This window comes from Saccostrea cucullata, unplaced genomic scaffold (genome assembly GCF_032062105.1).
Source record: "Saccostrea cucullata isolate Sc308-1 unplaced genomic scaffold, CSIRO_AGI_Scuc_v1 ctg1421, whole genome shotgun sequence".
Lineage (NCBI taxonomy): Eukaryota > Metazoa > Mollusca > Bivalvia > Ostreida > Ostreidae > Saccostrea > Saccostrea cuccullata.
Window position 1 is genome coordinate 33,419 of NW_026919436.1, and position 16,177 is coordinate 49,595.

General features: G+C 31.7%; 1 protein-coding gene across 1 annotated transcript; it reads right to left on the reverse strand.

Annotated features, from left to right (window-relative positions):
- Nucleotides 1-7,729: 7,729 nt before the first annotated feature.
- LOC134231560 (uncharacterized) lies at nucleotides 7,730-16,177 on the reverse strand. The gene is made up of 9 exons (XM_062713525.1): nucleotides 16,066-16,177; nucleotides 15,760-15,984; nucleotides 15,501-15,665; nucleotides 15,391-15,417; nucleotides 14,614-14,817; nucleotides 14,357-14,530; nucleotides 14,233-14,262; nucleotides 11,232-11,346; nucleotides 7,730-7,921 (listed from the first exon to the last, which is right to left on the reverse strand). The coding sequence occupies exons 1-9, from the start codon at nucleotides 16,130-16,132 to the stop codon at nucleotides 7,834-7,836; spliced, it is 1,095 nt and encodes a 364-aa protein (XP_062569509.1). The 5' UTR covers nucleotides 16,133-16,177; the 3' UTR covers nucleotides 7,730-7,833.

Here is a 16,177-nt window from a genome sequence, read left to right on the forward strand (position 1 = left end):
AACACATGAACCCCTGACCCTAGGTCAATGAAATTCACAATTTCAAAATAGGCACTCTTGCTCATCATAAATATGTACTTGGTTAGATTATTTAATACACAGGAGCAGGGAAGAAGATTTTCAAAGAATTAATGCATTTTCATGATATAATCAATAGAGCCCCGCCTTAGCACTAGAACCCCTGACCCTGGGACCAAGACGCACGATGCACTACGACGGACAAAAACGGATAGCAATAGGTCACCTGAGTTTACTCAGGTGACCTAAAAATGGAATTAACCATTATTAATTGTCAATATGTCGTTAATTTATTTAAATGCCGAGCTGAAGACCACAGTAAGTGTTTCTTTCTTTTTACATACAAGATTTTGGGCGAATTCTTTTTCGTATGACTCCAAAGTTCGACAGGACTCCAAAGTCCGATGGTCTGCGCCAAACCCCAATGGTTTGAAACGCCAAAGTCCAATGGTGCAGAAAGCAGTTGACGTTTGTGATGTCATAATACTACTGCGCCAAACCTCAACGCCGCGCCATGCAAAGGTTTGAAAAATATGATTAAATAAATAAATGCAAAAACTAACCCTGATCTCTGAGATAGGTGCAACCCTTAGCGCTCGAAAAGTGCGTATCAACTTTAAGCTAGATATCTTGGGTGGGTGCAAGACTAACCCTTATCACTAGACTAGTGTGCGAGGACTTACCCTAAATCTCTCGAGTTGTACAACGCAAAGACTAACCCTAATCAATCAAGTGCTGTGCGAGGACTATTCCTAATATCTCTGGAAGGTGCAAGCAATAAGCAAAATCAATAAATTGTATTCGAGGACGAATTCAGAAATGGTGGATTTTGAGTGCAGGACAACGGCGTCAAGGATTGGCATCGGATAATTGTGACGTCATAAACGGTAATTTTTCTCCGCACCATTGGGCTTTGGCTAATCAAACCATCGCAATTTAGCGCAATGTGTCTCATAGGAAACAAACTATCGGATATTGGCGTGACACACGGACTTTGGCATCCGTAAATACAACGAGCCATCGGGGTTTGGCGAGACCATCGGACTTGGGCGTCACCATCGCACTTTCGAATCTTAAAAACTTAAAGTCCATTTAAAGCAAAAAATCCAAATATGAAACAGATCTGTCAGACTCATTAGTATCTTTTATCTCAAGCTCATAGGGATATATCGTATCCACTTAAGAATGGAATAAACCATTATTAATTGTCAATATGTCGTTAATATATCTAAATGCCGAGCTGAAGATTACAGTAAGTGTTTCTTTCTTTTTACGTAGAAGATTTTGGGCGAATTCTGCTTCATATGAATACAAAAAAACGAGCGCAATTTGTACCCATAGGAATTCCAATATATTGTTGGAAAACATGGTCTCCAAAAACATAGTTATTGTCCGTCAGAAACTCAAACATCTTCTTGATGTCAACTTTAGAGTACTTGTGTGTACAATCAGATTTTTTTAAACAAAATAATTTTGTAAATGATCAATGATAAGGTAGGTATATTTAAGATTTTTTTTTATTGAAAGCAGCTGTCAATAAGATAAAAAAAATCCTTGTCTTTTATTTATTATGTAAAAAAATTGTGTATAAAGTTGAAAAGCCGTACGTTTTTAAGCTGTTGTTTTTAGTAAACTTTTGTAATTTCAAATTGTCTAAATATTCCTTGGATTATTTAAGTTTCTACATCTGGTTTACACCAATACGTTATATCGCGACTACCAATGAGTACCTCGCAGTTATCTAACTTACTACCGCTCTTTTGCGGGGGAGTCGGGAAAACTTTAAATCTAGCAAGATTTCTGGGGCACATGACATTGTTTACAGTAGTGACAATCGAATGATTCGAATAATTTTATGCCGAAAGTATCACGATGTTTTGCCAGATATTGAACTCCAAATAGTAGATTGTCAAATAAGGAAAGTTTAGAATATTTTATCTGCTTAAAAATGAGACGATTATCAATGGAAATTTAACGAGAAGAGTCCGCTTAATTAAAAATATCGTTAAAAATGTGACAATCTAGGATTGGCTCCTCTCAAAAATATATTAGGCTGGTTCAGCGATTGTTTAGCGAGGTATTCCACCAGGATTTTTTACTTATCTATCCTTATAAATGCTACAATGATCGATCTTGCATTGTATTGAATAGCACATTGCCCCCACCCAATAGACGATTCCTACCTCCTTCGCGAAAGAGTTCCGCTAAGTTAAGTAATCGCGATATCAAGTATTCTTGAGTATATTGTTACACAGATCTAGAACTCTTGAAGTTTCCAGTTCACTACTGTAAAATCATAGAGAAAAGTAAAAAAAAAGGCTTGGTTGAACATTTACTGGAATCGCTTTGTATCTTTAATTTTAAGGAGTTTTATGTTTTTCAAAATCCAATATAGATATGTTAATTAAAATTCAGTTTGGGTGTTTGGTATATCAAAATATTCAAAACTGACATATGAATTTGAAGGATTTCTTCTTTAGAAAGGGAACTATGAGTATAATTTTGATTACCACTTGTATACTTAAAGGAAGTTCTTCGAAAAACAATTTATATAACGAGCCATACAAACAAAGACAATGTTTTTATTACCTGCTTTGTTAGCAGGGATCAGTACATACTGATTATATAATCTACATGTATCCATTTATTTCACTTCTTGATTATTGAAAACAGAAGAATAGATGTGATTAATGTGCTATACAGAATACTGATGTACAGATTTGTGAAAGGGTTTGAAGTTAAAAGCACCATAAATGACACATGACTTAATTCTGGCATTAGAAGACCAAGAAAATTCCGATCCAAAGAGATCATCTCAAAACCATTGATAGAGTTATTACTGAAACTTTACAAAAATCCCTTAGACAGTCCTGTATGATCATGGTAGCACCTTTGGTAAAACTAGTGTTCATAAAATCCCAAAATTTGATTTTAAAATCGATTCCTTACAAGTGTAATGCAGCATTTGAAAAAGACAGAAATAAAAAACCGTTTGAGTTTGCCCACTGGGTTCTAATTAATCCAAACTCTTAAAATTTAACATATGCATATGATTTTCCGAAGAAGGCCAGTTCCATTTTAATAATGTTGTTAAAAAGAATATTAAATTCTATTGTTTGTTGAAACCCTATTTTAATGTGGTAAAACGTCTGAACTGTAAGAATGTTACTTTTTTTAAAGCTTGGTAAATTAAAACTACAGAAATCATGTTTAATCAATGATAATTCCAAGATACGTCATTTGGAAAATGTTGTAAAAGGACAAATTATTCTTAAGAAAAAATGTGGATGTTTTATAAGGATACTGTAACAAATGAATGCTTCACTAAAAGGTTCATTCTCTATATGGCCATCTTCCGGCCTACGATAAAATCACCTTAAAATATGATTTTATATAACTATAATCATTCTAGTTCGTAATTTTGTTGTTTGTTTTTCAACATTGATCATCTAAATCACGAGATTTAGAAATAAAAAATGGTTGTCAGTTTAAGAAAAATTGAGGGAACGTTATTTAAATCAAGTTTTTATGCATGTTTTTTAATGTAAATGATCAAAAATTGTTTATTTATTTCGAAAATACATCAGACCCAAGTAAAAAAAAATTCAAAGATTTTTTAGATTTAAAGTTCAAAATACTTTTTATGACAAGAATTCCGATGCATCCACATTTTGCATATTTTGAACGAAAATCTTGACGAAAATCACACTGAATGGTGCTGAAAAAAGTTTGATTTGCAACTTATTAAAAAGTATTATATCATATATAATTATATTATAATTGTATATCATATTTATAGATGTTGTACTTATTTTACGCATAAAATAACCATGTTAGAAATGAGGTTTTTAAATTTCTATTGAAATCTAAAAGTTATGTATCAAATGTTGAAAGCACTGAATGGATTTTAATTGTGATTAAATAAAACTAAAGTTGTAATTAAGAAAAGAAATTCAACAATTGCAAAAAATTTAAAGTATTAACAGCATAAGAATATCAATGCAAATACATGTTGACTATTTATATACATGTAAATAGTCAAAACATATACCTCAGAGCGGTTGCATTAAAATATACATCTCTAATTAAAATGAAATAATGTTGTAAAATGGATTTGCTTTTATTTAATCACTCATGTTGCACGATATATTCAATTAAAAATGCCGTCTAAACTTTATGTATTTACATGTCTAAAAGTTGAGAATCCCCCCCCCCCCGTGTCTAACGGCACAACATGAAATGGAGCAGAATTTTAACAGTTCCTTCAACTATGCATATCAGATTCTGAAGTTTTCGTATATATATATCAGGTACAAAATGGACCCTTACGCTTTGATGCTCCTTTCTCACTCTTGAAACTTGTAGGTTAAATTCAATCCCTTTCCCAGTACAGCGTCAAAAACTTGTTTAGCACTGATAGTGACAGTTCCATACCTTTAGCCTTTATCATTTACAGTAAATGTCATCGGTCTTTTGGATATTATTTTTTTTTAAAGAAGGGGCCCCGTCCCGCATTGGGCGTTGGTTATTAATGCAACTATGCATTTACAAACACTTGACCTTAAGTGGATGACTTCTTTATTTGGTTAAAAATCCTTAAAGTTGGGTAAAACAAGATTCAATTATATCGATTACATACTAGTATGACATTTAGGAATCCCTCTCCTCTTTACCAGTTATTTTTCTTAGACAGGGCTAATGATATCGGAACTTATATCAATGATATCAAAGAAGAGTGATAAATAGATTGAGTCCTCTTAATTTTTAGACCCAGTTAACAAAATATGGATCACATGATACTCGTACGGAGGTGTCCATATAAACATCATGTGTGTACCCATAGGAAAAAAAGTCTATAACACAAATAATAAATGCATGTTACCGCTTCAACAAAGATTACTTTCATCATTTCTAAAACATATACAGTACTTATAAGGAAAAACAATCTTAAGAATATATGGTGTACCCATAACGGAATTCAAAGAAGTAGCCTGAATAGATATACTAAAGTATCATTATAAATATAGAAGATAACTCATATTCACACCTTAAAGCTCATATAAAGTTTATTTCTTAATTTTTATCAGACATTTCAAAGAAACGTCTCCACTTGTAATTTCATGACATCCAGTCTTCTCAGTCCTTTGATTTTTAGATTTTTAAGTAAAAAGTTCAAATTTTTTTTTTAGTAAATATGTATGGCTGATATAAATCTGAGTAAATCAACAGAAAATTGTACTTTCACCAAAAGTTTATAAAAAGAAATAATCTACATCAGCTGATATCCTTCATTGTGAGTAGTTAGGTTTTTCGGCAAATATCGTAAAATTGAAGTGAAAAGTTTTTGTTTAGATGTCATAACCACCTTTAACCAAATTCATAATTTGGTAGTCACTTTTTATGTTTATAAGAAATGTAAATGCAAATTTTGGAGTTGGTTAAAGGTGGTTATGATATGCGTAGGAGTTATCTAACACAGCCACCCTCTTGAGTTTTCCCATTACTCTAATGCTAATACGGACCGATGGTACCTTACTTTGTGGCCCTATATCATAAAAAATACTATTGTATCATTAACCAACCAATATTTATCATTAACTTGGAACATAAGCCTAGTGATTCGTGTAATTTTTAAGGGAAAAAATACTATCTGAAAATTTAAAGTCATTGTAGGCCGCAAAACGGCCTTAAGGAGAATGATCCTTTATAACAAATTCATGATATATATTAAATTACATTACTGTAACTTAAGACATAACATTTTCATAATGGTTTTAAATTGTAACACATGTTTTGGGACACCTGTATACAGTGAATTGTCGACGGATTTTCTTAAGAAACATGAAAAGGAGCACACGGCAGATGTGATTAGTCGGCATGATATGCTCCATTGAGCCTGATCTAACCGCTGCTTTGAGGTTAGTTTTCCTCCTCTCCTGTTTTGTAATGTTAAGTAGAGTTTAAAGCTTAAATACTGTTCGTTTTCTCAACAATTGTCACGTACAAATAGTCGAAAAGTCGTATATTTCAATGTTATTAATCAAATATAATTTGATTGAATTTGTTGGTAATTTTTCGAAAAGTTCCCTTGAATTCTTCTAAGTATCCGGATCTGATTATTAATTTTTCTTGAATACACTGTTCATCACTCCTGAAGTTTTGTCTTTTCTGATGTAATAATTTGATAAAGAGTAAAGAAAAACTTAAGACAGCAGTTGGTTGTTTCTGCTATGTATTTTTGTTTGTAGGGATTTTAATGAAGTTTATGAAACCATTTAAGTCATTTATACACATGTCGGTTGTTGGATTATGAAAAAAAAATATTAATTGACATAAAATTTTGAAGAATATCATACATAAAGAAGGAGATATTGGAGTGTGTATACGTTGAATCATCTTTTGCATGTCAAATGCCAGCTCCTTAAGTACGATTGAAAAAACAAGATTCACAAAGACTACTGAATTGTTGCAAAAAGAAAATGTTTAAAATTATGCTATTTAAATGATTTTCAATGATAAAAAATATTCAAAACTGAATTAAATTTATTTTAATGAATCTACGACAGATTTAAAAGCAATTAAATAAGGAAATGAAATCAAGCTGAAAATATCTGAACAACACAAAAGATATACTAATAGCAAATATTGGTCTCCTATTTCACAATTAATTTTGTTTTATTATTTCATATTTCATATATTTATAAAAGAAATAAGTATTTATCTCAAAATAGAGGGATATTCTCTCAAGAATTTCATTTGACGTATGTGAACCTAAAAAAAAGAAACAAGAGGTACTGTGAATAAAGATTTATTTCCTAGACAATGACAAGGAGCACACGGCGGGTGTGACCGGTCGGCAAGGGATGCTCACTCTTCGATAATACCTGATCCCTCTTCTGATGTTTTGGATGTCTGTTTTTTGTTCTGCTCCTGTTTCGTATTATTTTATGGACTTTTGATCTTGAATACTGTTTGTTATCTCCATATGTTTCATTTTGAAAGTATCATTCATTTTTATTCAGGGGTATAGAAGGAGTTGCAGAAAAGAGCTGGAAACCCTTCAATGTATAAGTAAAAATGATTGTGTCCATGGTTTGATCTGGGTGAACCAAAATATGTGTCTGATCAAAATAAATAGAAGGTAACAATGGCACTATGAAAAATATTCTGTGAAAATTTTTTTTTTAAATTTCATTCAGTGCTTAAGGATGAGTTGCGGATTAGAGATAAATATCCGAAAGGGTAACAGACAGAAGTACAATCACTTTAGATTCTCCCGCTTTTCCAACGGAGGTTTTAAAAAGAGATATTAAGCAAAAATATTTTTTCTTGATCTATTTTACAAACTCTTGCAAACTAAAAATCTTACGTGTCTAAAACTGACATTCAATTTGAATCTACATTCACAAATGTTCGATTTAATGCTGCTGAAACCTATTTGACCAAACGTGCTTTTAGCCTACTTTTTCCTGTTCTTCAGTTTATTGTGCATATACAATATTCAACATGTACCGGGTATATTCTATTCACATTTAGTTGAAATTATAATAAGTCAACAATTGTAATTATACATGAAGTAAAGATATATATGATAATTCATAAATCCTTTACCATGAAAATCACTGTAATTTCAAACATCAAAAACAGTTTATTGCAAGAATGAAAATGCAGAGTCAGAAAATCATGAAATAACTATTCACTCTCGAATTTTTACAAGTTGTTAATAGATTATTCTTCATCAAAAGAATTGATTTTTGGATCATGAATCCTGAGATGACATCTTAGTTGTCCAATCATTTTGAAGAGACTTATTTCCTACATCTTTCCTTTATTTTCATGAACTGGCTTTATTTGCTTTCCTAATCTGGAGTCCTTTGTTTCATCCGCAACCTTCAAATGACTGCTATTTAAGAAAAAGTAAAAAAAAAAGCATTGTATCTAGCATTTGAATTTCAAACATTTATATATTTCATAACAATCCATTTGAATTCCCATGGGTATCAATTGTACCTAGCAGTCCTATTTTTGAATTCTTTTGAAGCAGAATTTATCCATTTAACCTTATACGTAAAAAGAAGAAATAACTTGCTGTGACCTCGACAATTAGATGAATTATATGGAGAAAACGAACAATATTTTCATTTCTATTTTTGTGCATGAATATCTCGTGCGCATCTGTCTTTTTGTCTGACGCTAAAGAGGCCAAAAAATGTAAATCTCGCATAGGACGAAAGACCACCTTAAAGCAATCACTTACTGGTAGCTTATATAAGTTAATTCCATAAGGCCACCATTAAGCCACCAATAAGCTGCATTTTATAGATGCCTAATATCCAAACTTCATTAAGACTACGCTTAATGGTGGCGTAATGACCAAACCTCATTAAACAATCTTTACGCATCCTGTATCAAAGAATTAAACTAACTTTTTAAGTTTAAAGTTTTTTTCAATATTAAATGTACGCAAAATCTAATTCAATTTATAATTTTTCCTCGATCGGTCTTGCTATTTAAAACATTTTTGTTAACATGCATAAATTTGCGCACTGAAAATAAAGTTAGCAAACAGCTTATTTTTTTCACTGCATGTACCAAAAAACAGTTTATTTTTAAATTATCTTTATCCATAAACAAAAAATATATAGTACAATGTACTTTTTACTAAGGAAAAGTAGGTATATTTCTTTCATATGTGGAAAGCGACGTTTCGCTGCTGAATTCATAGGAATATAGAGTTGTTTTCACATGAAAACATAATCTCCAAGTCCCTTTTCATGCTTTTGGAGGGAGGGGGTAGCAATATAAAAATGTTTAATTTTCAACTAACAAGAAACTATATAAACACAACATATAATGACAGATTTTGATAATGAATAATTTTTACAAATCTTAAATTTAGTGCAAGCATATAACATATTAAAAATTATGATTCTTTGTAAAAGGAAAATTATTTTGACTGTGATGTTAAAAGAATTTTAACTGAAAATGATATTCTGAAAAAAAGATTTTAAAAATGTAACTGTTATGCAAAGATTGTCACTAAATTTTAGACACAAAAACCTTTAATATCCGCAGCATATTAAAAAGAACAATATGTTTCATCATATTTCTTTTTCGATGATAGTTTTTTGTGTTTTATCTATGATTACTTGAATTTCAATCATGATTTTATGCTTGTAAAGCTTTGAGCAAAAAATCGAGGAGGCAGCTTCATACAGAACTCAATACGCTCAACGCCTTACAAATTCTTGCATTATATAAAAGCATTTTTTTAAAAGACACATAAATAAAATTATTTAATTTATTGATTAATCAATAAATAAAGAGTTTGGAAAAGTGTTTCTATTTTATTTTTTTTAAAAATTAAGAATTGTGTATACTCGACATGATTTGCGTTAATGAAACATTATTAAAAAAATAATCCAAAAAACAGCTTTATCGACTGCGTAATGGTAGGTAAATGGTAGCTAAATGGTAACTTAATAGAGTTTTGACATTAAGCACTTATAAGATTTGCTTAATGGTAGCTTAATGGTGACTTAATGGTGGTCTGAAATGCTACCATTAAGCATATTTATGCCACAAATAAGCTACTATTAAGCTACATTAAGGCACCAATGAAGGACTTTGAGAAGGCTTAATGGTAACTTAGTGGTGGTATAAATATTACTTAAAGGTACTTAATAGTGACTTAACCATAAACCACAATTAGGAACCTATTAGCCACGATTTAGCCAAGCTTAAAGGAAGTGTTTCATTTTATGTCGTGCGACTGTCTTTGTGTTTGACTTCAGGACAATTGAAATTAAAATGAGAGGCCTCGTGTAATTTAAATCTACTATTGAATACAGTGGAAACTGTCTAATCCGACACCTGTATAATCTGTCACAATGTAAATTCCGACGTTTAATTTCGTTCCCATTTTACAGTTTTCTATGTTTCTTTACACTGTGTAATCCAACACACTGTCTATTCCGACACAAAATTTGTCTCCAAGTGCATGTCGGATGAGACAGGTTTCACTGTATTTTTGAAATCAAAATCTACAATTTTATTTTACAATGAAATGTAAATATAATGAATCACTGTCTAGTTAATATAGTATCCCAGGAACACCAACGATAGTGGCAAATACCGGATAATTTAAACTTCGCACGTATGCATATTATACCATGTTTCCCACTATTGTTGATGCCCTGGCATTATATACTAACTAGACAGTGATTCAAGTTCAAAATCCCGTAAAACATTCAAACAAGGAGCAGAGCAAACACAGACCACAAGAACATCAGAGGTTGAATCAGGTGCCATGAAGGAGTGAGCATCCCCTGCCGATAGACCACACATATAACGACGACACAATTTTAATTAACAAAGGCTTCTTCCATTCTTATGTCGATGCGATATACATGTATCCCGGTGATCTTGAGACAAAAGATACCACAGAGTCTGACACATTGTTTCATAATTGCATATCTAGTTTGAGAAACTTAAATGTAATCTTTGGTCGATACAATGACTTTGTTGGAAAAAACAATTTATCATTGAGTCAAATGCTGACTGAAGTTTTTATTACGTACTATTAGTATATTTTTTACACACTGAACTGATGACGGATTTGTCCCTAATTAAATTGATCATAACAAGTAGGATATTGCGGATGTGACAGACCGACCAACAGGGTGCTTACTCCTCCACCTGTTCTTATCTCAGAATTTGGAAGTCTTTGCTTGCTCGTCTCCTATTTTATGTTGTTTTATGGACTTTTGAGTTCTTATACTGTTCGTATTTTCCATACATTGTATATTTTACGTAAAATTTATAATATATACTTTGTTGTGGTATTTTTAAAATTAAAAATTTTTATTGGAGATTTCAAATATAGTTCACAAGTTATATCTGGGTTTGATTTTTTAAAAAAGATACTTAAGAAATGCCATAACATATGCTCCAGAACACTAATTTATTTTAATTGAGATATAGATCTTTTATAACGACTAGCAACAAGGACACACACATATGCCTTTAAGATGACAGAAGAATTTTCTTTTATCAATATTGTTTTATTTTACAAGTATACAACTTTTTACTATTCCCTTGAAATATTTTCTACTGAATATCTGAGATGTAGAAGGAATTATTTGTGTGCAAATTGGCAAATAAAGCCCACACACAGAAACCAGCAATCTACTTTTTAATGTAATAAGTCTTACCTTTGTATTTTTCGGTAGAGAAAATACATAATACCACCAAGAACCATTGTCAAGCAAACAGCTGCGACACTTCCATAAACGTATTTCCAAAAATCAGTTGAAGACGACTGAGAATCTAGAGATTGTTCATTATTAAAACATGATTAAAACAAAAACTATTTTAAACAAGAGTCCCATGGTACACATTGCTCACCTGAGCACTGTGGCTAGGAAAGACGCAGAATTCAGTTTACTTCTAAAATTTTTAAACCAAAAAGCAGTCCCAACTAATCCTTAGAGTGATTTGGAAAGAAGGTATAATTTGAACTAACTTGAATTTTACACTTACTAAGGATTGTTGCATTTTTTTTAACTGCCTGCGCGGCATTATTATGTTCCCCAAACGAAGTTGGGGAACATATTGTTTTTACTCTGTTTCTTATTATTATTATTAAGGTCTTCCGTTTCCAACGGAAGACCTTCTTGTTATTCTTCGGTTTCTTTTTCCCTATTATTAAGGTCTTCCGTCTTCAACGGAAGACCTTCTTGTTTTCGTTCGGTTTCTTTTTCCCTATTATTAAGGTCTTTCGTCTTAACGGAAGACCTTATAGCAATTCTATTGTTTCTTCTTATTATAATTATTATTATTTTTCTGACGCGATTTCTCAAAGACTACTAGATGGAATTACATGAAATTTTCAGGACAGATGTTTTGTTAAATGAATTTGATACATCTGAGAGATTTTTTGGAAATTCGCTTCCGGTGCCAAGTTACAGACCTTTTTCTGATTTCTTTTGTCCACAGATTTTCTCAAGAACGGTAAAAGATATCAATGTGAAACTTTCAGATATTATAAATGATAAAAAATACTATCCAGGACGCGACTTTTCGTTTGTCGTCTTTACTTCCGCTTGCTACCGGAAGCTAATTTAAAAAGTCTAATTTTTAAAAAAAATTTGTTTTTCAATATTTTTCGTTTATTTTTTTGTATGTTAATAGAAACCTTTCTTATAATGCTTGCTATATAATTTGTTTGAATATTGATAAATCTAAACTCTAGATATTAGCATTTAAAAATTTGAAGCGTTTCAAAATGGCCGCTCTCTCTGTCAACTCCGACATTTCGCAATAGGGGTTTACTGAGGCAGTCGAGCATTTGCTTGAAAGAAAGTAAGAAGGACAAATGAAATATAAAGGAATACTTGGATTTTCACGTTGTAGTTACGTTACAATTCTTTGTCAAACTAAATTCTTCTTAAACGTCTTCTATAATTGGTTTTGGTTGATTCTCAAAGTAAAAAAAGAAAAGACTAAATGTGCAAATGAAATTCGATACCAAATATCTTCTGATTGCACCACGGAAAAGCAGCTCATTAATCATTGTTATAAGTAATAGTTATTCAAGAAGGATATCAATGAATACAGTAAGTATAAAACTTACCCACGGTTTTTACCATGCACATTTGTGCCATATTATACTAATAAAAAAGACAAAATAAGATAACCATATTTTTTTTAAAGATCGCTTAATAGAGTTTATATTAACATTATTGTCTCAAAGATCTTATTCAAGTTATTGAGCACAAACGATATCCAATTCCTTGACTGTCGTAAGGCGAGCCATTTTTTTTTTTGCGAAACATTTCAATCTTTTCATGAATGTTTTTAACTAATCGGGATAGTTCACTTTAGCATCTGTTTGCAACGAATCAAAATTGAAGCAACGATACATTAGTGATAGTTCCGGAATCTGACATGTATCCAGAGTGGGTTTACGTCTCGTAATTAATATTAATAGGAAGAGGGGCTATCGATCGCCGGCATTGTTGACATCTCTATAAATTCTATCCCCCTCCCTCTCTCTTTCAAAAATTTGAATACGTGTTTGGCATATTACAGCGATACCAATATGAATTCTAAAAATAGAAATTAAAAACAAATGTTGATTAAATTTTGTGTGTCCTCAAATTATTTGAGGACACGCAAAATTAAATCAACTACAATGTTTACTGTTTTCACGAGTAGACTCGCAGATGAACATAGAATCTGATAAGTGTAATATGAAAAAGGTTAGTCGCAGTTTGTTTTGAACATGGTTTTGTTGATTTAAGTATGAGCGCACATTTTTCGACTCTTTTCCTATAAAATGACATTAAATTGTTCAATATGCAACTACAGTTTTCTTAAGAACAGCCGACAAACATGCGCTATGTATTCAGACGATGCAAAAAGCGTGATCCTGATTACATTTTGATATTCAAGAAAGTTTCAGGTACTATGCCTTCAATACTCATGTAGTTTACCTTGAAAAGAGCGTTTTAAATTTGCATCTGTACCATGAATACAAGATAAATATATCAAGGGTTTGTATGATGTAAAACACATTTAAGAAAAGTTTAATTTACAGCATTTTTTTCTGGGCAGTTAAGTCCACACTTTTTAAAAAAAGAAAATTCTGCTTCATCTTTGATCGGCCATTGTGGCCCCGTCCTACCCCCAGGGTCATGATTTGAACAAATATGAATCTACACTACCAGAGCATGCTTTCGTGAAAATATAATCAATCATGGCTTTGCTGTTCTTGAAAAGATTTTCTAAGAATTATCCTATATATTTCTGTCTTTGATCGACCATTGTGGCACCATCCTTCCCCGATGACCATGATTTGAACAAACATGAATCTACAAAACCTGAGGATGTTCCAAAAAATTAGTTTCAACTTCTTTAGAACAATTGGTTCTTCAGAAGAAAATTTTTAAAATATGCCACAAAGATTTCTAAATTATATCAGAGGACGTGGGCCTCCACTTGAACAAACTTTACTCAAGTATGCTTTGTGGAATGTTTCGTAAACATTGGCCTAGTGATTTTTGAGAAGAAGTCAAAAATGTTACAAGTTTACTGACAGACAGACGAACTGACAGCTAGCCAGACTGACTATAGACAAAATGTGATCAAAAACGCTCACTTGAGCTTTCAGTTCAGGTGAACTAAAACTAAAACTTAAGAAACAAAACTTACCTTTTTTTACTTTGCATTCTCCGGATGAACCTAGAAATGTCATAAAAAGGCGAATAGAAATTTAAAGTAATACATGTATTTCAAAGTTTTTAAATATTTATAAATTTTTTAACAATATACGTACCAAAGCAATACCTCTCCGGACAGCCTTGAGTGCTGCTTAGATTATACACCAAATACGTTGTGCAGTTCTTCACCTGAATATTGTATTCCTTTGAACAAGTGCAATTATGTCCCTTCCCGGTACTAACACACGCTTTTAAATCGGCAACCTTATCCTCTATGGAGGGTTCCCTGCCTATAGAATTGTTTATAAATTATCATTATCATTCTTATAAATAATTCGCTGAGGAAAAATTGCAAGCTATACATCTATGTTACCATGAAGCCAAATAGGGAATGTTGTGCCGCAGCTATGTTGGTCTACACATGCGTTTGGCATTTTTACATCCCTTCCTTTGTATTGTATCCGGTACCAACTGCTTTTCAGAAACGAATCACACAATTTAAGGCTACTTGATTTGCACGTTTTTGATCTATCTTCACCCACTGTGAGAGTTACACGGTTTTCTGGATTACATGGATCTAAAATTATCAATTTATAGACTGTAGAAGTTTTAGATATTGCATGCCATCAACCAGATAAATTTAAAGTCAAATTCAATATGAATTTCCAATGTGAATATAAAATCATATTTTACATTAAACGGCTCTTTAAATGTTTTATTATGTAGGATAAAATTGACTAGAAGATGTAGGCATGCAAAAAAGAAAAAAAAATCTTAAAACAGATGGATTCAATTTTTTACTTTAAATTTTTTCCATTTAAAACTACGTATGTCTATCAAAATGTTAAGATAATCATCCTTCCATAAGTTTTAAAAAATGTGTTCTGCTTGGTTTGCACAGCAAAATTAAGAAATACAGTCTTTGTTGAAAAAGTTCTTAGAAATTGTGAACTTTATATTTCAGTGAAAAAAACATTGTGTCAATAAAATCATTACATATTTGTATAAATTCGATTCATATACACATTTCTATAAGTTAGAGATTGACAATTAGATAATATGACATGTTTTGAATGACGATTTCCCTTAAAATTTAGTATTTCATAATTGTTCAGAATATCATAAATAAAAAAATTTAAAATAAATTTACCAGGCTTTGGACACTCCAAACCAATTCCTGTAACAAAAAAAAATAATCACCATTTTTGAAAGATATTGATTTTCGACATAATCCAATGCAGCAAGGTAAAAGAGAAATACCAAAGCAATATGCCGAAGAGCATGATGAAGTGTTTTTCAACTTGTAGACATAAAATCCACCACAATTCTTTATCTGTATCGTAATATTTTTCTCACAAAAAGACTCTGATCCCGATAAACAAGCTGTGCGATTTACAATTCCATCGGAGATGGTTGGATGGGTACCTTTTGTAACATAAAAACATAGTTAAGGTATTAAAATGCATTTAAAGTCAGCAAAATATATATTTGTAATATCATTTTTGAATTAGAGAACAACCTTGATGTTTTAGGGAAATAGGGTTGATTGCACCACAGTAAAACATGTCAACGGGACCTTCTACCATTTTTCTATATGATTTGTCATCATTTCCTTTAACGGAATACCATCGAGAATCAATCCTTTTGTCGCACACGCCTGGGGCCTGATACCCACATGATGATCCTCTCCATCCCGCATGATGAAGATTGTGGTGGTTTGACGTAAGACATGGGTCACTTTCACCTATAATGTAAAAGCACATAAATGAATTGCAAATTTTCGTCATTTTTTTTTTTCAAAATAAACAATTCTATTTTTACTTACACATTGTCTTAGATGCGAAAAAAATCAAACCCCAAATTGCATAGATGTGCAATTTTGTTTTCTTCATTGTTTTTTCTTCATGCACCAAATACCTTGAGAAGAACCATTCTGC

Bases quoted from the DNA above. Each gene is read 5' to 3' on its own strand.
- LOC134231560 (XM_062713525.1), bottom strand. From the start codon at position 16,132: ATGAAGAAAACAAAATTGCACATCTATGCAATTTGGGGTTTGATTTTT. The intron at 15,985-16,065 runs GTAAGTAAAAAT...TTTACATTATAG, and splicing joins TTTCGCATCTAAGACAATGT to GTGAAAGTGACCCATGTCTT. The intron at 14,818-15,390 runs GTAAATTTATTT...TGATAATTTTAG, and splicing joins TTTGGAGTGTCCAAAGCCTG to ATCCATGTAATCCAGAAAAC.